At 37.5% G+C, this 21,635-nt stretch overlaps 1 protein-coding gene and 1 long non-coding RNA gene across 2 annotated transcripts; one reads left to right on the top strand and one right to left on the bottom strand.

Annotated features, from left to right (window-relative positions):
- Window positions 1–2,727: 2,727 nt before the first annotated feature.
- LOC112941344 (uncharacterized) lies at window positions 2,728–6,229 on the bottom strand. Its single transcript, XR_003246473.2, has 2 exons — window positions 4,817–6,229; window positions 2,728–4,596 (listed from the first exon to the last, which is right to left on the bottom strand). It is a non-coding gene; the product is annotated as an uncharacterized lncRNA (long non-coding RNA).
- Window positions 6,230–15,736: 9,507 nt separating this feature from the next.
- LOC138348019 (uncharacterized) lies at window positions 15,737–21,326 on the top strand. The gene is made up of 9 exons (XM_069296623.1): window positions 15,737–16,090; window positions 16,257–16,339; window positions 16,741–17,043; window positions 18,187–18,556; window positions 19,299–19,718; window positions 19,993–20,100; window positions 20,460–20,694; window positions 20,809–20,993; window positions 21,144–21,326. Exons 1-9 carry the CDS (start codon window positions 15,737–15,739, stop codon window positions 21,324–21,326), a joined length of 2,241 nt encoding a protein of 746 aa, XP_069152724.1.
- The last annotated feature ends 309 nt before the right edge of the window (window positions 21,327–21,635 follow it).

Below are 21,635 nucleotides of genomic sequence, written 5' to 3'. Positions count from 1 at the left end.
ACATAAGCTACCAAGATCATGTGTGACAACAGTTCAACAATTTCAATCTAAAAAAATCTAGTGTTTCATGGTCGAACTAAGCATATCAAGATCAAGTTTCATTTTATTAGGGAAGTCCAATAATCTAATGAAGTGTTGCTTATTCATTCTTCATCTGAGAACCAACTAGCTGACATTTTCACCAAGTCATCGCTAAAGGAAAGGTTTGAAGATTTGATGCAAAGAATTGGTGTTGTGCCACAAAAATATCAAGGAGGAGTCTTAGACAATTGAAATTTTTCCAGCTTATTATTATTTTTTACTGTTTTACTTATTTCAGTTTAATGCTTCCTATTTTTTAGATAGACTTAGTCAACTTTAGTTTCTCAACTTCTTGAAGTTAGTGGCCCCATTTATGGCTGTTAGTGACCCCTTTTATGGTAGTTAGTGACACATTTTCTTATTTAGTTTTAATGTCCATGTATAAATTCACACTTTCTGTCGATTAATATATAGCTGGAATTTCATAAGTTCACTCTATTTTTATTTTTCAAATCAGTTTCTTGAGTATTTTGTTCAAAAATTTCAAGGTACTAGAATCTTAAGGAGGTTTTCAAATTCCACAGGTGTTCCTAAATGTCATTGGGGAGTTTATGTAGGAGTGAACCAGAAGAAGAGATTCGTTGTGCCAATATCTTACTTGAACCAACCATTATCTCAAGACTTGTTAACTCAAGATGAAGAAGAGTTTGGCTTCAATCATCAGATGGGTGGTCTCACAATACCTTGAAAAGAGGGCGTGTTTGTTGATCTCACATCCCGCTTGAGACGATGAATTGTATCAAAGTGCATATTCTTTTGCACATGAAATTTTGTAAAGTAGTAGTAGGACTTAGATATTAGAAAGAGTAAATTCCACTGTATAATTCAGAAAGAGAACATGCTAGAAAATTTCTTCAATGATAAATTTATGTATAGCAAAAGTGCTGGTTCTGATTGAAGAAACCTTACCCCTAGAACAAGAACCAGGTTCTTGTAATTTTGTCGTGACACAATAAAACAAAGATTTATCGTGGAAACCTTCCTAACTCAAGGAAGGGAAAAATCACACCGAAGTTTTCTATTAATTCAAGATTTACAACTCAGTTAATCAATGAATCTAACTCTAAACTTCTCCCCTTTGCGATTAACTATAATCGAAAACTCTCCACTCAACAAGAAGTCAAACTCGCTTCTTGTTTACAAAAGCTCTCAACTCTTGTTAACTCTAACCACCCAAGAAGTCAAACCCACTTCTTGTTTACAATGCTCTCAAGACTCAACTCCCAAGAAGTCAAACCCACTTCTTGTTAGAATTCTCTCAAGACTCAACTCCCAAGAAGTCAAACCCACTTCTTGTTATAAATATAGGAATTATTTACAACTTAATAATAAACCTAGAACAAATCAACAAAGACTAATAACCCTAGACTTAATTGATCAAACTTCAATATCCAATAGTTCTGAGTAGAACAGGTTTCGTGAACCTGGTCCTTATTTTGCTGTGATGAAGGTGCACCTGGTTCTTGCGTTTCTGTGATGAAGACCTGCATTTTTTCTCCAGAAAATACTGCTCTTAAGATGATATATTTCGTGCATATGCAATGGCAATTGTTCTGACTTTGCTGATAAATTCTCTCAATTTTTGTTTATGCAAAGATACATTTTTCCTTCAACTTCTTGATCCTTTTATAGATTTGATTTGCCTTCAACTTTTACAAGGAAAGGAATTACAAATCCTTTTCCTTCTTGAACTTGTCTATATTTACTTCTTTCCTTATTTGACTTGAATTGTAATTTCTTTATTTCTTTCCTTCTTCGACTTAAATTGCTACTTTTTTATTTCTTTCCTTCTTTGACTTGAATTGCTAGTTTTTTATTTCTTTCCTTCTTTGACTTGAATTGCTACTTTTTTATTTCTTTACAATTTTGCACTTTTTCTTCTTTGCCTCAATACTTTTTCTTCTTTGCCGCAATCTCTCATAATTATACACATACAACACCATGCCTTCACTTTATCAATCATCAAAACTACTTTATTTGTTCTCCTACTTCCCAACACTGATAATCACAATTTTGGTAGTATCTGCTAAAACAATTCTGTTATTCATGTAGGATATTTCTTCTAAGCAAATTAATTAACCCTCTGCATGCAACAGTTGCACTGTGTGGCAGTAACTAGCACATGTAAGAAAGTATCGTTTAGCGGAATAAGAATGTCATTTGAGTTGTTCCTCACTAGCTCCACCTTATTTGTCTTGACTACTAAATGTTGGATCTGAGACTTTCCATAACATGTACAGTGACAAAATATTTCATTTTTTGTACATTTTTCATGATTATTTGTTTCTTGTTTATTCTTGGATCATCATTTAGAGTTAAAAATCATATATAGCTTAAAAGAACAGTAATCAAGATGACTCCACTTAAGGACGTTTTCAACATCTGTAATTATTTTATCACCTAATTGTTTCTGCACAAATATATTTTGGGCATCTTATTTTCTTTAACAAGTTTATTTTTAATATGCTGACACCAGCATGGAAGACAAAGCAACGCGACGTCTGTTGGATATTGATATGGGTATTAAATTTATTAAAAATCTTGTTTGACAAGATGGAAGTTATGAGTTATATTATTTCTTCATTAGGTTGAAAACTGAATGGACCTATTAAATAATTATAGTTTGGGACCTATGATAACCAAATGTAAAAGTGAAATCGGCAGATTGGTTATATTTGCTTGCAAACTAACACATCAAGAAAGTATCATTTATAAGAATAAGAATGAAGTTTGTGATAAGAAACAAGAAATTACGTTGCGGAACCAAATCATCAGCTTTATCTATACTTAAGGCTTAAAATTTATTTATGATGTCCTTGGTTCTAAGTTATGGGAATCATTGTGGCTTCAATTAATGGAAAATTGAGTTACTTCAACAATCTTCTCAACCAAATAGCATGACACGTACATAATATCGCTGCCACATATTCAACTTCACAAGTCGAGAGAGTAACACTTGATTGTTTCTTTGAACTCCAAGAAATAACACATTAGACTCTAATTGCTCGATTGTCCTTGGGAAAAGTTGTCAACTCCCAAGTGTTGTTCTTTTCTATTGACTGGATCTCCTTCTCCGTGGCTTGTCCCTTTTGTCAGTAACAACTTCATCAAAATTCATTGGTTCACTATCAACAAAGAGACAACACCAAAAATCAAAATTAGTAATTTCTTTTGTGTCATCATAGATTTCTTGGATGCCTCTCATCCTATGTGATCTTTCACTTGAACTCTCTTGAGAAGATGGATATGCAACATTTCTTGGTGAAGGAGGCGGGGTTGCATCCTGTGCCATGGTCTCCTATTCTTCTTCATCTCCGAAGTATGGAAGAAAATCATATGTTTTTGCTTCCGGAGCCTCCCAGTTCCATGATGCTTCTTCATCAAATTCAACATCACGACTCACCATCACCTTGTTATTGTTTGGATTATACAATGTGTAGCCTTTTGAACTTCCTCATAACCAACAAACACATAATTGGATTATACAATGTGTAACTGTTTACGCGGTTTAACCCTAAACCCTAAATTTTAGGTTGTACTATTTATTCTCTTTAACAAAAAATACTCTGATTTATTAATATAAATATACCTTACCGCCGTGGAAGTTTACTTACGGGGTGTTACCACGAAATATTGGGTTTTCTCTTTCTCTCTCTAGATCTCTCATCTCTTTCTCTTGAAAGTTCTTGTGTTCTTCATTCATCTAGTGTGTGTACGTGAATTCGATCCTAACACGATCGTCAATTTTAGCTCTCCCTTGATGTGGAACATGAGCATAGGCTATGATCCCAAAGATTCTCAAGTGCTTAACACTTGAATTTCTTCCACTCCATGTCTCTTGAGGTGTTTTCTCGTACATTTCTTGTTGGAGACCTGTTGCTCAAATAAATTGCACAAGAAACAGTCTCGGCCCAAAATTATTTTGGTAAATATTTTTCTTTCAACATACATCTAGTCATATTAAGAATTGTTCTATTCTTTCTTTCTGCAATTCTATTTTTTTGTGGCGAGTAATGTACTGTTAGAGGGCAACGAATTTCATGATATTGACAAAAGTCATTAAATTCTTTTGAAGTGAATTTGCCACCTCTATCAGACCTTAATGCTTTTATTTCATAGCCACTTTCTTTTTCTACAAGTGCTTTGAAATTTTTAAAGGCAACAAAAACTTCAGATTTTTTCTTCAAAAAGTATACCCAAGTTTTTCTACTGAAATCATCAATAAAAAGCAAAAAGTATTTTCTTTTACCAAAAGAAGGTGGATCGATCGGACCACACACATTGGTGTGTACAAGTTGGAGTGGCTTACTTGTTCTTGATATAGACTCCTTTGGAAAACTCCTCCTTGCATGCTTTTCAAGAAGACAAGCTTCACACAATTGATTTGGATGGTTTATTGACGGTATTCCATTAACCATGTTCCTGTCTCCAATTGACTTGAGCGCTTCAAAGTTCAAGTGTCCAACTCTCATATGCCAACACCATGAGTCATCTTGCTCATTAGCCTTCAAACACCTTGCATCGATAGTTTGAAGATTCAAAGGAAACAATCTATTATTTGCCATATGAACTTTAGCAATTAAGTTGTTACTTGAATCTCTTAGTCAAAGATGCATATTTTTCATATGAATATCATATCCTTTTTCAAGAAGTTGACCCAAACTTTTCAATTTTGGCATATAATAATTAGTAATCAATTTATGACCATCATCATTACAGGATATCAGAATCATACCTATCCTTTCAATTTGGATCTTTGAGGTATCTCCAAAAGACACATTACCTTTCACGGTCTTTTTTATCTCCACAAATTTATATTTATAGCCATACATATGATTGCTTGCTCCATTGTCAAGATACCATGAGCTGCAATCATCTTTATTTTCTTCTTTGAGTATTAATAACAGTGTTGAGTCATCTTCATCTTTTGTTGTTGTCAACAAGATTTACTTTCTCTTCAACATTACTACGACATTTCCAAGAGTAATGTCCCATTTTATGACATTTATAACACTCAATTTTAGATTTGTCATACCTCATTTCATTTGTACCTTGGTAGGCTCCACGTCCTCTGTCTCCTCGTTGACCACGATCACGACATCTGAATGACTAGTGAACTTTATCTTCACTGTTGAAATAATTGGTATAATTTCTTCCTCTTCCACGACCTCCACAGCCTCCATGCCTCGCCATTGTCCATTTCCTTTGTAACTTTTCTCACCTTCAAAACCTTTAAAGGATGCATGAGTTTTAAGAAGTTGCTCTAGTGACTCTTCTTTTCTCCTTTTCATTTTCTCTTCATGGGCTAGTAAAGAACCTTCCAAATGTTCTACCTTCATAGAGTTTAGATCTTTAGACTCCTCAATAGCACACACCACATAATCAAATTTTGGTGTTAAAGAACGAAGGATCTTTTCTACCTCACACACATCATCTACTTCCTCCCCATATCTTCTTAGTTGTTTTACAACAATCATCAATCTTGAACAAAACTCCGAAATGGATTCGGATTCTTTCATTTAAAACTTCAAACTCAGCCCTTAGAGTTTGAAGTTTAATCTTCTTTACTTTATCAACTCCTTGAAGAGAATTTTGTAGAATATCCCACGCGTTTTTTGAGGTGGTTGTATCAGCCACCTTCTCAAACATGTCATCATCCAAACAATGATGGATAAGAGTGAGGGCCTATTGATTTTTCTTTCTTGTCTTTAACAAGACCTCCTTTTCATTTGAGGGCAAAGTTTCCTCATTTGTGGGTCAAGAATAGCTTTCATTCGTAGACATTAATTTTCATAATTTTCTCTTGTGAGATGGGGGTATTGAAAGGACAACGGACAATTATTTGTCATGGCTTTGATACCACGTTGTTAGACAAAATGACAATCACACCCAGGATAATGTCCAAACTAAATAGCAATAGGAAGAAAGTGACAACGACGCCAAATATTAAAATGGGTAAATATGATACCCGAATAAGTAATACAATAATATTGATGAAAACTTGATACTATCAAAAGACTAATACTCAACACTCTTTTATTTCTTGCAACTCACAATAATATTACTTGCACACTATTTTCTCATAAACTAAGAAGTAGTTTGTAGATTACTCTCTTTACTCCCTATTGCTTCTCTTTTTTGGTGTGTCTTCAAGTGTTCAATTACTACTCTATTTATAGAGTTTTTTTTAACACTTGTTTACATCATTAATGACATAATGTAGTAGCCAATTTCAACAAAAATTGGCTACCTAACTATATCAAACTTTGACTATCTACTTCCACAAATGTGGCTACCAACTTTCACATTAATGGCTATCAATTTTCAGAGTTGTGGCTAATAATTTCAACAAATACGACTTCAAAATTAATTGCTCCCAAGATTTATTTCCACAAATAAAGATCAGTTTTTTTAAAAAAAAAAAAATAGATCACCTCTTGTTTTTCAAGTAGAAACTATATTTTGTTATCGTTTTTCAAATTTTTTTCCTGGTGTAGTTTTTTGTGCGAATCTACTATTGTTTGTGGTGCAATTCTAGTGTTGTTTAGTGAAAATTAGGAGTTGCAGATGTGGTGCATTTCTGGTGCTGTTTTTGTGATGTTGTGGTGAATTTCAAATGCAGTTTGGGTGCTTTTCTACTACTGCTTTGGTGCAATTTTAGTTTAAATATGATGCAATTCTGATTTAAAATATGAATATATTTTTTATGAAGATTCAAGGGACCAAACAAGTTGACACCAAACATACATCATATTTGTTCCATAACAAAATTTAATACATTGCAAAATGAAAAGATATATTATTCTATGCTATGCCAACATGTGATCGCATTTCGCAACACCCGTTTTCCAATTATTTGATCTCAACTACTTTTGGCTCATTTGTTTCGCCTCTTATCTCGGATCCTCTATCAAAACTTGCATTTGATAAACTTCCGCTAGGTAGAGCTTGAATCTGCCTCGATCTTTTCTCTTCAAGATTATCACGTGCCTATAATTATCTTCGAGCTCACTGATGTTTAGCATGTATATATCATAATTGGGATAATTAAAACGATCAACGAGACATTTGGTCGAATGTTTGGTGTGCAAAAACCTTGCCTATAGATCCACATATATCGATAATAATGAAGAATGCTTTGCAAAAGGAGATTTTTTTCTTCTGCCTGAGACTTCCATTGAAGGAGATGAATAAAAAAAAGGCACCTCAAAATCATTGAAACAATATTGAATATTATTTCTCGGATTGTTTTATTTATGCAAATTAGTGCTGGCAATTTAAGCCAATTTTTCATTGACACGTCCAAATAGCTTATTAAATATGGGTTGAAACAGTAATTTTAAATAAGTAATATTTGAGACTATACCCATATTTTACCCATTAAAATATGAGTATATTATGGGTAAACTACGGATCAAATATGAATATTGCAAGTTTTCTCCAAATTTTCAAAAAATCTTCTGTTACCAAGTTTTAGAATCCATTTTTCAAAACCTTCATATATGAGTCTCTATTAATATTTCAACTCTCGACCTTCACCCCATCCTTTTCATAAAAAATTAAAGTTTATTTTTTGAAAATATTTTGAACTTCAAAATTCATTTTTTCACATCTATCCTGGACTCCCCCTAACCCACCCCCACACCAGCCCCCTCACCCCCACCCCACAAAAAATAAATATTTAAGTTTATTTTAAAATAATATTTTCAACTTCAAAATTTCATTTTTTCATCCCTACCATCGTCCCTCCATCACCCCCACCCCCACCCAAAAAAAATTAAGTTTGTTTTAAAAAAAATAATTTCAACTTCAAATATTTATTCTTTCACCCTACCCTGGACCCACCCACCCCACCCCCTATCCCTACCCCCACCCTTTAAAAATATTAAGTTTGTTTAAAAAATATTTTTAACTTCAATTTTTTTTCACCCTACCCTGGAATCCCCCCTCAACCCCAATTTTTTTTTAAAGTTTTTTTTTTTACTTTTATAATAAAATAAAATTAAATGAAGCATTTTCAACATATTTCATTTAAAAAAAAGACTAAAATATTTTCTCCATATTGAATTCTAAAATAAAGAACTATTTATTCATGAAATATGGTTAAACTAGTATTTTACTCAACTCATTTATTATTCAACCCATTTTTACCCATATTAAATATAAACGATTTGAATGATTATCCATTTTATATTTACCCATTTTCAATCCCCCACATTTGACTCAACATCCCATTTGCCACCACTAATGCAAATAGACAAAAGAAACAAAGTATGGTGGATAAATAGGTGCTGATGCTATTTGAAGGGGAACAGAGACGGCGAAGGTTTGAGTTCTATTCTCACGTGCAAAGAAAAGTGTCGTAAAAAATCAGAAGGTTGTTTAGGGGAGCAATAAATATGCACCAATTGTTTGAAACATGAAGGAGTATTAGTGCTCCATGTTAAAAAGATAAGAATTATTATGATTCTAATTCAAAAATGGAGGACTATTTTGAGTCTTTTCTCAAATTTTCATGTTTATGCATACAGAAGATCTATAAATATTTATGAAATCTATATTGGAATATATAAGTTTGTTATATTAAAATTAAAGTCAAGTGAACAATACTCTTTTTATTGTTATATGTTCTTTCATTAGATAATATGAATTCAAATATTTCCTTAGTTAAGAATAAAAAAATGAAAAGAAAAGGAACTAAACATTAATTGTTATCCTATGGCCAAAATTAATTCAAGTAATACTGTTTTTCTTTAAGCTTATTTTTTCAAAATTAAATAAGATCAGATTAATCTGATATTTTAAATTTAAGATTTGAAAGTTTAAAACTATATTGAAAATATTATAAATTACAATTTTATTCATGTATCAATATGATGAAGAAAATATATATCAACAAAATTTTGACTTAAAATTTATATCATTTGACACTTTAAAAATTAAAAAAGATTAAAAAAATGAAAATTAAATAAATGAAAATATGATATGATCACGTTAAAATTTTTAGCTAAGATATAATAGATTAACGAATGAAATCTTCATTCATTTATGCATACAAATTTAAATATTTTCTCAAATAGTTCCAAAACTTTGAATATCACCTATTTCATAATTTATTAAGTTTATAGCTTAGGTGTTTTAAAACATCTAATTGTCAATTACAAGCATTTCTAATTTTTGAATGTAAATATTTTAACATTACAAAAATATTTGTTAATATAGCCCATATCACATAAAAAAAACACTATGCGTTATGTATAAATTACAAAGTAAAGAAAAAATATTAAATCTAACTTATAAATTTTTATTATGATATATTTATAATGTGTAAAAGTCAAAAATATGTTGATGAATATCCATGTCATGAAATTTTAACCTCAATTTGTCCGGCAAGAAAATTTCTTAGCCAAAAGTAATGCCGACTTCTCTAATTGCTTTCTAAATCTTCTTCCCTACTTCCTGTAAACACCTAATCTTCTACCATATCTAAAGTTGTACACCAATTTTATTTCTTAAATATTTTTTTGGGAAAAGGGTCGAAAAATATTCTAATTTTGGCTGAAATTACTATTACGATACTTCTGAACTATTTAATAGTTTATTTTAAAGACATATATGTACCCATGTTAGATGACAATAAATCCTTCTTGGCTGGAATGTAGGATTTCTCTATAGATATTATAATAAGTCTTTTCTGTAAACTCAAAATCCTTTATTGATTAGGATAGCTCTTTTTCTATTTGTATTCAAACTCTATCATATACATCTTCAGCACGCACGCACGCGCGCGCACACACACATACACACACACACACACACTTAGATTGCACAACCAGAAGGAATCCTTCTTCTTTGGCTCAAAACTACCATGAGTCATTCTATCATACCTTACATAATGCACATTCGTACCACTCGTGAAGCTTGGTCATATCTTTCCAACCTTTATCAATCTCAATCCCGAGCTCGCGTCATGCAACTTCGCCACTAACTCCAAACCACCACTAAGGGTTCTTCAACCATTATGGACTATGTTGACACGAAACGAACTATATCCCATAGTCTAGCTCTTGCTGCCCGTCCCATAACAGACGAAGAACTTATGAGTGCTATTTTGTTTGGACTAGACTCTTCCTGTGGACCTTTTCGCTCTGCCATTAACCCTCACCTTGATAACCTCACCACTGATTCACTTCTTGGTTTACTTCTCCAAGAAGAGGAGAAACTGGCTGAGGAAACCAAATCCCTCCAACTTCAAGTCAATGCCATATCTCGTCAATACTCCAACCGCTCCCCAATCACTGGATATCCTAATCAACAAATTGTCACCACCTCTCAAAAATCCTCCACTCGCCCGACCAATACCAACCCCCCTCGTTCCTCTAATAGATCATCACCTCGCATAATCTGTCAAATATGTGAGAAACCCAACCACCATGCTCGTAATGGCTACAACTGCAACAACATGGATACCTACCCACCAAACCGATCCTCTAACCGTCCATAAGCCAATATGGTCACTCCCTCGACTAATTCTATGATTTCTCCTTCGGCTATTATTGATATTCATGGTTTGCGGACTCAGGTGCCACCAATGATGTTACGTCAGACTTGTCTCAACTATGTATTCACACGGACTATAATGGTGAGGATCAGCTTGCTGTAGGTAATGGCCAAAAACTCTCTATCGGATCCTCTAAGCTTTCTTGTGCTACTCGACCTCTTCATCTTAATAAAATTCTTCATGTTCCTTCCATCACCAAGAGTTTACTGAGTGTTTCTCAATTTACTAAAGATAATAATGTCTTTATGGAATTTCAACCCTCATATTGTTTTGTGAAGGATCCTCAGGGAAAAATACTACTCCACGGGTCAATTGATAATGGTTTATATCATTTGGATGGTGGTGGGCTTCCTGTTATCTCATCCTCAACTCCTCGCGCCTTTGTCATATCTCGAGCATCACTCCAAGCATGGCATGAACGCCTTGATCATCCTCATGAGCAACTTTTACTTCGTCTAGTCTGTAGTTTTAATCTTCCAGTGACTTCCAACAAAATGCCTGCAGTTTGTGGATCTTGTCAATTAGGAAAACGTCAGAGGCTCCCGTTAGCGTCTTCCTCAAGTCGTAGTTTATTCCCTTTCGATTTGGTGTATTCTGACGTTTGGGGGCCTTCTCCGCATCTTTCTATTAATGAAAATAAGTATTTTGTTCAGTTTCTTGATGATTCTACTAAATTTGTTTGGATATTTTTCTTGTCAACAAAATCACAAGTTTTTGATGTTTTAAAATACTTTCATAAGATGGTTTCCACACAATTTGGCAAAAACATCAAAACTTTGCAAACTGATTGGGGTAGGGAGTATCCTAATGTGTCTTCATATGACCAATCCATCGGCATAACTTATTGTCTCTCTTGTCCTCACACTCACGAACAAAATGGGGCTCCATAAAGACGTAACCGCACCATTGTGGAGAAAGGACTAACTTTACTTGCTCACGCATGTCTTCCATATCAATATTGGGAGCATGCTTTTTCTACCGCCACATACCTACATAATTGTACCATCACTCCCATGTTATCCTTTAAATCACCCTATGAAGCTCTATATCATCATCCAGCGGACTACCAACTCCTTCGAAAATTTGGGTGTCTATGCTACCCTTTTCTACGTCATTACAATCATCATAAAATTGATTGTTGCTCTCTTCCGTGTGTCTTCTTGGGTTATAGTTCGAAGCATAAAGGTTATCTATGTCATTGTCCCCCAACCAATAGGATGTATATTGCTCGTCATGTGAAGTTCGATGAAGATAAATTTCCCTATCCTCATTACAACAAATTTTCTTCTTGCTCTAGTGACAACTCACCACCCTCATCCTTAACTTCTCTACAATCAATTTCCAATGCTTTTCCCACATCTGCTTCCTCACCTTTAATCCATTCACTGGCATATTTCCCTTCCTCGTCCTCACTAACCACTCGAGTCCTACCAGTACCTAATTCATATACCGCAACATCTCCACCACACAATACATTTCCACCCACCATCGCGTCCTCTACTTCAAGCACATATTAGAATGCTCCTACATATTTCCGTCCTGCTACTTCTTTCAATCATCCTATGACCACATGAGCTCAAAAAAATTCCCTCAAGCCTAAAACACTTGTTGTATCTCGCCGTCCTACCCCAGTTTCATCCATTATAGCAAGTGAACCAAAAACCCATAAGCAAGCTGCATCCTCTCCTAAGTGGTCGTGCGCCATGGATACTGAATATCAAGCATTGTGCCGTAACTTCACTTTGACACTTGTTCCCTGCCCTCCCAATGCAAATGTGGTGGGTTGAAAATGGGTATACCGTATTAAGCGACGAGCAGATGGTTAAATCGAAAGGTACAAAGCTCGCTTAGTTGCCAAAGGTTTTCATCAAGAAGAGGGGGTGGATTTTCATGATACATTCAGCCCAGTTGTCAAACATTCAACCATCAGACTTGTTTTATCTTATGCAGTGACTAAATTTTGGGCTCTTAAGCAATTAGACGTTAACAATGCATTCTTTAATGGTGACCTTACGGAGGTTGTTTACATGTCTCAACCACCAGGCTTTATTGACAAGTCTCACCCACATTTTGTGTGTCGCTTGTCGAAAGCGTTATTGATATACCATGGTTTCACGGTATTATTAATAATTTTTCCTCAAGTTTAGTGTTTCCAATAGTCTTTTTGTGCTAACTTTTCTATAAGTTTATCCTTATTTGCAGGAAATCTGTCCAAAGATGAATGCAGAGGTTTTTGAGCGAAGAAATGCAGAAGAGACCACCTATGGAGCTTGTGACGGTCCGTCATGCTCGTGACGGTCCGTAGGTGGCAGCGTAGTGCAGCTGCTGAAGGAAAATGGGGAAGTCTGACAAAGTGTGGGGTTACGGAAAGCGTAACGGACCATCGTATCAATGACGGTCCGTCCTGCAGGTTCGTCATGAAGATCAGAGAAGTAGTCCCAGTACCCATATTCCAAGAGTTCAAGTGTTTTGGAACGGAGACCCTCGACGGACCGTTGTGCCTCTGAGGATCCGTCATACCTGCCGTCGAGGGTAATGAAGAGAGCAGCAGAAGAAATTGCACAAGTATAGGACGAATGGAATCCATGACGGCCCGTCGTGACCATGACGATCCGTCGCGAGGTTCGTCGATCCAACCGCATTTTGACAGATTTCCAGCAAATAGAGTCCTTGTTTAATTAGGTTTTATTTTCTATAAATAGTTCGAAAAACCTCATTTTTGAGGTTAGACTGGGGATTATTAGTTAGACTCAGGAATATTAGGTTAGACTCGGGAATATTAGGTTAGGCCCTTGATTATTGTTAGATTCTTGATTATTTTGAGATTCTTTGAATTGATTGTTGGTGATTTTTGTTGATTAATCAAGCGAACTTATACCATATATTTGAATATTGTGATTATGACTATAGGCAAATAATGAGGTAAAACCTAACTAAAATAACAATTTTAGAATAGTTTATTGCATGTATTGATAATTCTTTTGCATAGAAGTATTTTTAACGAATGACCAACGTTAGAACTTGCCTTAATGCTACTTACCGAACCAAGGAGGTAGATAATAGGAAAAGAATTAGCAACATAGATTTAGTCTATACTATCTAATAGGCTAGTATTGATTGGTACAAGGTAATAACTTAGTCAAATATCGAATACGATGCTTAATATGAGGTAAAGATAAGGGTTAGGATAGCAACACACGTATCCAGACCAAGGTGCGGAGTGAAATTTTCTAGATGCCGGACCAAGGATTTAGAAATACATAACTTATCACTTTGCATGCAAGATACTAGGAAAGAATTGTTATGGTTAGACTTATCAAGTTATGAACCTGTGGGGAACAAGTAAGCCCTAGTTACTTTGATTAATTGATTAAACTCCAACATTCGAAGCTGTTAGTTGTCTCCTTTTATTTCGCTAGTTATTTTCATTTATTTTGGAATAGAAACCCCCCTTTTATCGTTTTATGCTTTCCAAGGAAGTAATTGACTGAACAATAGTAATAATAGATTGAGGTTAAGTCTAAAATATTTTCCTCGTGGGCACGATCCCGACCTCACTAGTTGGGTTATTTACTTGACACAACCGCTTTACTTCTTATTTGAGAAGTAAGTTTGAGCGTATCAAATTTTGGCGCCCCTACCGGAGAAAGTAGCTTTTAGATTAACTTAAACTTATTACTATAGTTTAGTTGATATTTTCTTGATTTTACTTTGTTTTATTGTTTTTGATTCGTGAAGAACCACCCTCCTCGTATGCCAAATACACGGACAGGAAGAGAACCCTTGTTTCCTTACGATCACGAATTAGAGCGTACACTACGCAACATGAATAGAAACTTGTGAATTAATGATGATGATCCAAACCAGAACATCCCACCTCCGGTTGATGTTCATGGTAAGTTGTTACCCGATGCTCCGGGTGAACACCAAAAGAGGGGACAAAATCCCGCTCCATGGCCCCATGCATACTACAGAGGCTATGACAACATAGAAGACTCCGATGGGCCACTTTTCTTGCCTCCTCTACCACCAGGCCACACCTTCGTGGTAACTAGCAGCCTGATGCAAATGCTCACTACCAGAGGTTTGTTTTCAGGGCTAACTTCTGAGGATCCACATGCCCATATAGCTAAGGTAAGGGCAGTGTGTAAAAGCTATGTAGGGAGGCCTGAGTAGAACTTGGATGTAATAGGGCTTAGAGTGTTTCCTCTCTCACTGACGGGAAAGGCTGCTATATGGTTCACCGAGCTCCCTTACAAAACAATTTTCACTTGGAACCAACTAAGGGATGTTTTCTTAGCACGCTAATATCCGGTCTCCAAGAAACTAAACCACAAAGACAAAGTGAACAACTTTGTGGCACTACCGGGAGATTCAGTTAGTAATTCTTGGGATACATTCACCTCGTTCTTGAGAAGCATCCCAAATCACCGAATAAATGATGAGTCACTGAAGGAACACTTCTATTGGGGATAGGATGATAATAATAAAGCGGTGTTGGACCCTATAGCAGGTGGATCTTATGGGGAGTGTCCTTATGCTAAGATTGCTGAAAAATTAGAGAAAATCTCCTGGAATAATAAAGCTTGGAGTACTAGGAAGTCAGATACCGGGAGAAATACCTTCGCAGTCCAATCCACTCACAACCCAGCCACAGATGAGAATCGTGAAGAAATGGCTCAGATGAGAACTGATCTTGGGTTGGTACTAAAACATGTCACTGGGGGTGCAGAAAAGATAAATGCAGTCAACTACTTGTCGAAACCACCACCACAAAATGATGAGTGTTATTATGAGGAGGATTCCTATGTGGTAAATGAGCAGACGGGGGGTTTCCGACCAAGTGCCCAAGGCTCTAGTCAGGAGAATTGGCGCCAAGGTCAAGGGAACCAAGGTCAGAACTATGGTAACTACAACCATGAGAGTCATTATGTCCGAGATGGAAACTACAACCGCGACAACAACTTCAACAGGGGTACCTATGGTAATAGAAATGACAGGAATGGGCCCTATGTTCCTCTTCAAAATCGTGAAGTTACTCCTAGGGATGGTGGAAGTAGTATGGCGCGAGTTGAGGATATGTTGCATAAAATGATGAGGAGGTTCGATGCTAGTGATGAGCACAATAAAGAGTTGAGGAATAATTTAGTGGGTATTGGGCGAAAAATCGATACACATGCAATATCGATTAAGCAACTTGAGTTACAATTGGCCCAATTATCTGCGACTTTGAACACACGGAAACCGGGCACTCTTCCTAGCAACACTGTCCAAAATCCAAAAAATGATGGACATTGTATGAAAATCACTACTCGCTGTGGCAAGAAAATCATTGACCCACCTATGCAAACTAATGAGAAAAAGGTGACAAAAGATACTGATAATGTGGTAGATATTAATGGTGAAGTAAAGGATAACACTGAAAAAGATGCTGAAGTTCCTAAAAAGGTAACTCCCATGCCTAGGCCACTACCCCCATTTCCTCAAAGATTATTAAAAAAGACCGAGGATGGTAAATATCGGCGTTTTATAACAATGTTGAAACAACTTTCTATCAATGTCACTTTGGTAGAAGCTTTACAACAGATGCCCGGTTACGCCAAGTTTATGAAAGATCTGGTTACAAAGAAAAGATCAGTCACTTTTGAGGATGATGATAGAATGCAGCAATGTAGTTCTATTGCTACAAGATCTCTGGTACAAAATAAAGAAGATCCGGGTGCGTTCACTATTCCTTGTACAATCGGGCTATTACATTTTGCGAAAGCATTATGTGATCTGGGGGCAAGCATAAATCTCATGCCCCTCTTGATTTACAAGAAATTGGGTTTGGATGACCCAAAGCCCACTGCGATGCAGCTACTGATGGCTGATCGAACAGTGAAAAGTCCTATAGGGATACTCCATGATGTGCTAGTAAAACTGGAGTCATTCATATTTCCGGCAGATTTTGTTATTCTTGATTGTGAAGTCAATTTTGAAGTGCCTATTATTCTTGGGAGGTCATTCCTTGCTACAGGTAGAGCCTTAGTTGATATGGAAAAGGGGCAGATGAAATTTTGGTTGAACAATGAGGAAGTGACCTTTAACATTTGTAGGTCCATGAGGCAAAGTGGTGAGCTCCAATCGGCATCTGGTATATCCTACAACATTGGTGAGACATCTAAGACACAAATAGAAGAACGTCTAGGTGTAGAAGCATTAGCGGCACTGATAATGAATTTTGATAGCGATTGCATTGAAGAGTATGAGTCATTAGTCGCGGCTCTTGATCGAGGTTATGTTCGGTTTAAACCGAAGAAATATGAGTTAGATATAAAGAATCGCAAGTCCCCACCCGCAAAACCATCTATAGAGGAGGCTCCAAAGTTAGAACTAAAAGCTCTCCCACCTCATCTCAGGTATGAATTCTTAGGAAATGGTGACACTTTGCCGGTAATCATTGCATCAGACCTGAATGAACAACAAGTTGAGAGTTTGGTGAAAGTGCTAAAAAGGTTCAAAAGATCTATTGGGTGGACTATTACGGACATTATTTGGATCCCTCCTAATATTTTCTCTCATAAAATCCAACTCATGCCTGATCATAAGCCAAGTATTGAGCACCTAAGACGTTTAAATCCTCCTATGCAAGAGGTCGTGAAGAAGGAAATCATTAAGTGGTTGGATGCCGGAGTAATCTATCAGATCACCGATAGTAGTTGGGTATGCCCTGTTCAGTGTGTACCTAAGAAAGGGGGAATGATTGTGGTCCCCAACGAAAAAAATGAACTTGTCCCAATGAGACCGGTTACTGGATGGAGTGTGTGTATGGATTACCGCAAATTAAATTCATGGACTGAAAAAGTCCACTTTCCTATGACCTTCATGGATTAGATGTTGGATAGACTTGCCGGAAAAGGGTGGTACTGTTTTCTTGATGGATATTCGGGGTATAATCAGATTTCTATTGCACTAGAAGATCAAGAGAAAACCACTTTTACTTGTCCATATGGGACCTTTGCGTTCAAAAGAATTTCGTTTGGGTTGTGTAATGCACCCGCCACATTTCAGAGATGTATGATGTCGATATTTTCCGACATGGTGGAGATACTATAGAAGTTTTTATGGATGATTTTTCGGTGGTAGGTGATTCATTCGAGCGATGTTTGAACAATTTATCTGAGGTCCTTAAGAGATGTGAAGACTGCAATTTAGTACTGAATTGGGAAAAATGTCATTTCATGGTGAAAGAAGGTATTGTTTTGGGTCATCGCATTTCAGAAAAGGGCATAGAGGTTGATCGATCTAGAGTCGAGGTAATAGAGATACTTTTCCCACCGATGTCTATGAAAGGTGTGAGAAGCTTTCTTGGGCATGCAGGTTTTTACCGGAGATTCATCAAAGACTTTTCAAAGATTGCACATCCATTGTGCAAACTGCTGGAGAAAGATTGTAAATTTTGTTTTGATGAATCCTGTCTTAAAGCATTCGGATTGGAACAGTCCATTTGAGGTGATGTGCGATGCTAGTGGGGTTGCTCTTGGTGTAGTATTGGGACAAAGAAAGAACAAAATCCTTCACCCCATTTACTATGCTAGTAAAGCCCTAAATGAAGCTCAGAAGAACTACATTGTGACTGAGCAAGAAATCCTTGAAGTATTCTTTGCTTTTGAGAAATTCCGCTCCTATTTGCTAGGTACCAGAGTTATAGTGCACACTGACCACTCAGCATTGAGATATTTGATGGCAAAGAAGGATGTGAAACCTAGGTTAATTCGTTGGGTATTACTGCTACAAGAATTTGACTTTGAAGTGATGGATAGAAAAGGAACTGAAAATCAAGTTGCTGATCATTTGTCCCGTCTAAAGGATGAAGCTATGAGAGAGTTGGGGGATAAGACTGACATTGATGATACTTTCCCCGATGAGCATGTAGGCTGCTTACAAGACTTGGTTCCATGGTTCGCAGATTTTGCGAACTATCTATCTAGTGATATTGTTCCATCGGACTTGTCCTTTCATCAAAGAAAAAAGTTCATGTAAGATGTGAAGAAGTTATTTTGGGATGAACAATACTTATATAGGAGTTGTACCGACGGGCTTATTCGGCGTTGTGTTCCAGAATATGAGATGTTGAGTGTGTTGGAAGCAGTCCATTCCTCACCCGTTGGTAGACATCACAGCTGTATCCGAACCGCTCATAAGATATTATAATGTGGTTACTATTGGCCAACTCTTCATCAAGATGCTCATGAGTTTGACAAATCATGTGATCGATGCCAACGAGATGGTGGCATTTCAAGAAAGCAAGAGCTCCCTCTAAACCCTATTCTTGTGATTGAGTTATTTGATGTTTGGGGTATTGACTTTATGGTCCCTTTTGTGAGTTCTCATGGAATGAAGTACATTCTAGTAGCGGTTGATTATGTATCTAAATGGGTCGAATCCATCGCCCTCGCAAACAATGAAGGGAAGAATGTCACTGCATTCTTAAAAAAGAATATATTCTCTCGTTTTGGCACCCAAGGGCAATTATTAGTGTTGGGGCTCCCACTTTTGCAACAGAATGTTCAAGGGGTTATTGGAGAAATATGGGGTTTGCCATAATGTGGCCACTCCTTACCACCCTCAAACTAGTGGGCAAGTTGAAGTGTCGAATTGGGAGATCAAATAGATATTGTCAAAAACAGTGAACGCTAGTAGAACGGATTGGTCAAGGAGGCTTGATGATGCCCTTTGGGCCTACTGGACAACGTATAAGATTCCCATAGGTATGTCTCCATACCAACTTGTATATGGGAAAGCTTGTCATCTTCCGGTTGAGTTAGAGCATAAAGCCATGTGGTATATGAAAAAGTTGAAAATGGATTGGAGCGAAGCTGAAGAACAACGGTTAACTGAGTTGAATGAACTCGATGAATTTCGCCTGAAAGCTTATGAAAGCTCAGCCGTATACAAAGAAAAGATGAAGAAGTACCACGACAAAAAAATTGAAAAACGAGAGTTTATGGTCGGGGATTTGGTGCTTTTATTCAATTCTAGGTTGCTCTTGTTTCCGTGCAAGCTCAAGTCCAACTGGACTGGTCCTTACTTGGTTACCCAACTATTCCCTCATGGAGCAGTTGAGTTGGAAACTAAGGAGGGTGTGCTGTTCAAGGTGAATGGACAAAGCATAAAAATCTATCTCGGGCATGCTGAATAAGCGAATGAAGTGATCGAGGCATACCATCTTGATGAAGTCTGAGTAATCAAGTGTCCTTGGTCGTGCCGCGACGTTAAATTAGGCGTTTGTTGGGAGGCAACCCAAAACTTACAGTTTTCTTTCTAGTAATGGTAGCATTTTCTACTAATGGGTTTTTAATTTGCAGGCACATCACCAGGAAATTCTGCAGAAAATTACTCTGCAGCTGTCACTGACGGATACAGCAACGGACCGTTTCAACTGTGATGGACCATTGCATGAATCCGCGTGCCAGGTATGTCTTTCTGTTATTTTCAAACTAGGGCACACGCGACGGAACTAATGACGGATCGTCACATATGAGATGGACCATCATCGCGTCACTAACGAGACATACCGGACCCAACCTGGCTGGGTTTTTTTTAACAAATTCAACATTTAAAACCCCCAACCCTTCATTTCACCCCATTCCTTCACTATTCATCCTATTTCCCTCCCTTTTAAACTTCCAAAATCATCTCTCTCTTCAACCGATCATTTTCCCCAAATTTTCCAAAATCCTAAAAGTCATCATCTTCTAGTCGGAGAGCTACTGTTGTGGGTGTCTACTTGATCACCAAGTACCTTTCCCCTTTGTTTTTATCAAAGTCTCAGGTACTATCTACTATGGCACCAAAACAAGATCGAGTCTATGCAAGCAGTCGATCGAAGTCTGTCGCCCCGTTCGCCCGCCTGGTCATTTGCTCTGATGATGAGCGTGGCCCCGAGTACGTGCCCCCAGGAACTTCCACCCCATCCCGTGTTGCACGTGCTGCCGGAGCCACACCCAAAAAGGTGGCGTCCGGCGTAGTTACTGCCTCCCAGTCTGATGAACAGCGCACACTGACCGGCACACCTTCTGGGTCTGCCACTAATGAAGAAGGAGCGTCTGGATCCTTAGGAGTTTCGTGGTCGGAGGAAGCCTCCAGATCTTTTGAGGTTCCCTCACTCGCCACTGCTGCAGCGTCGGCCTCGTCTGATGAGGCTGACAGTTCGGAATCCACACCTAGTTCAACAGCTCGTGCTCTCACCCCGGTTACTGACTATCCCAACCGGTGGTGTGTCGACGGGCAGTTTCAAGTCTATTTCGATGCAAAGTTCCTGAATGACAAAGGAGTTATGACTCAGACACTTACATTGGAGCGGCGGGTCCTTATGGGAAGTCTCCCGATGATGCCTAAGATCCACAATCTCTTCACCAGACATCGACTGGAGTGGACAGCACGTCCGTTGGAACGTTATACTTAAGAGCTGGTCCGAGAGTTCTACGCATCCTATGTAGCGACTCTCCCATCGCAGATTGATAGGTGGGCTGCCCCCGCCAAACAGGCCCCACTGGAGCAGGTCCGAGTAGGTGGTGTTCCGATTGATATCTCCCTGCCTGCTATCCGCCGATTTCTATACGGTGAGAATGTTGATGCTAATCGGACCCCTCTCACTGTCGAATTTGACTACCGATGGCAGATTGTCAAAGATGGCTAATTTCTACGTGAGCCATCGCTGAGAGAGACCAACAAGAAATGGATGGCCCTACACTTGTCCGTTGATCGAGAGGGTGCCGACTGGGTGACTGAGCCGAAGAAGGCCATCAAGAAGGCCAACCTGACTTTCACGGCGAAGTTTTTGTGGTTGATTGTCCGCCACTGCCTTTCCCCTACAGCCATTGATAATATCGTCACATGGGATCGAGCAGTACTAATGGCGGCAATGATAGACGGGTTCGAGGTGGATTTTGTGTGACTTCTACAGGCGGTCATGCACGAGAGGGATTTTAAGGTCACAACTACTTAC

This window comes from Solanum lycopersicum, chromosome 4 (genome assembly GCF_036512215.1).
Source record: "Solanum lycopersicum chromosome 4, SLM_r2.1".
NCBI classification, from domain to species: domain Eukaryota; kingdom Viridiplantae; phylum Streptophyta; class Magnoliopsida; order Solanales; family Solanaceae; genus Solanum; species Solanum lycopersicum.
Note: the sequence above shows the minus strand (reverse complement) of the source record. Positions and strands in the feature narration are given on the sequence as shown.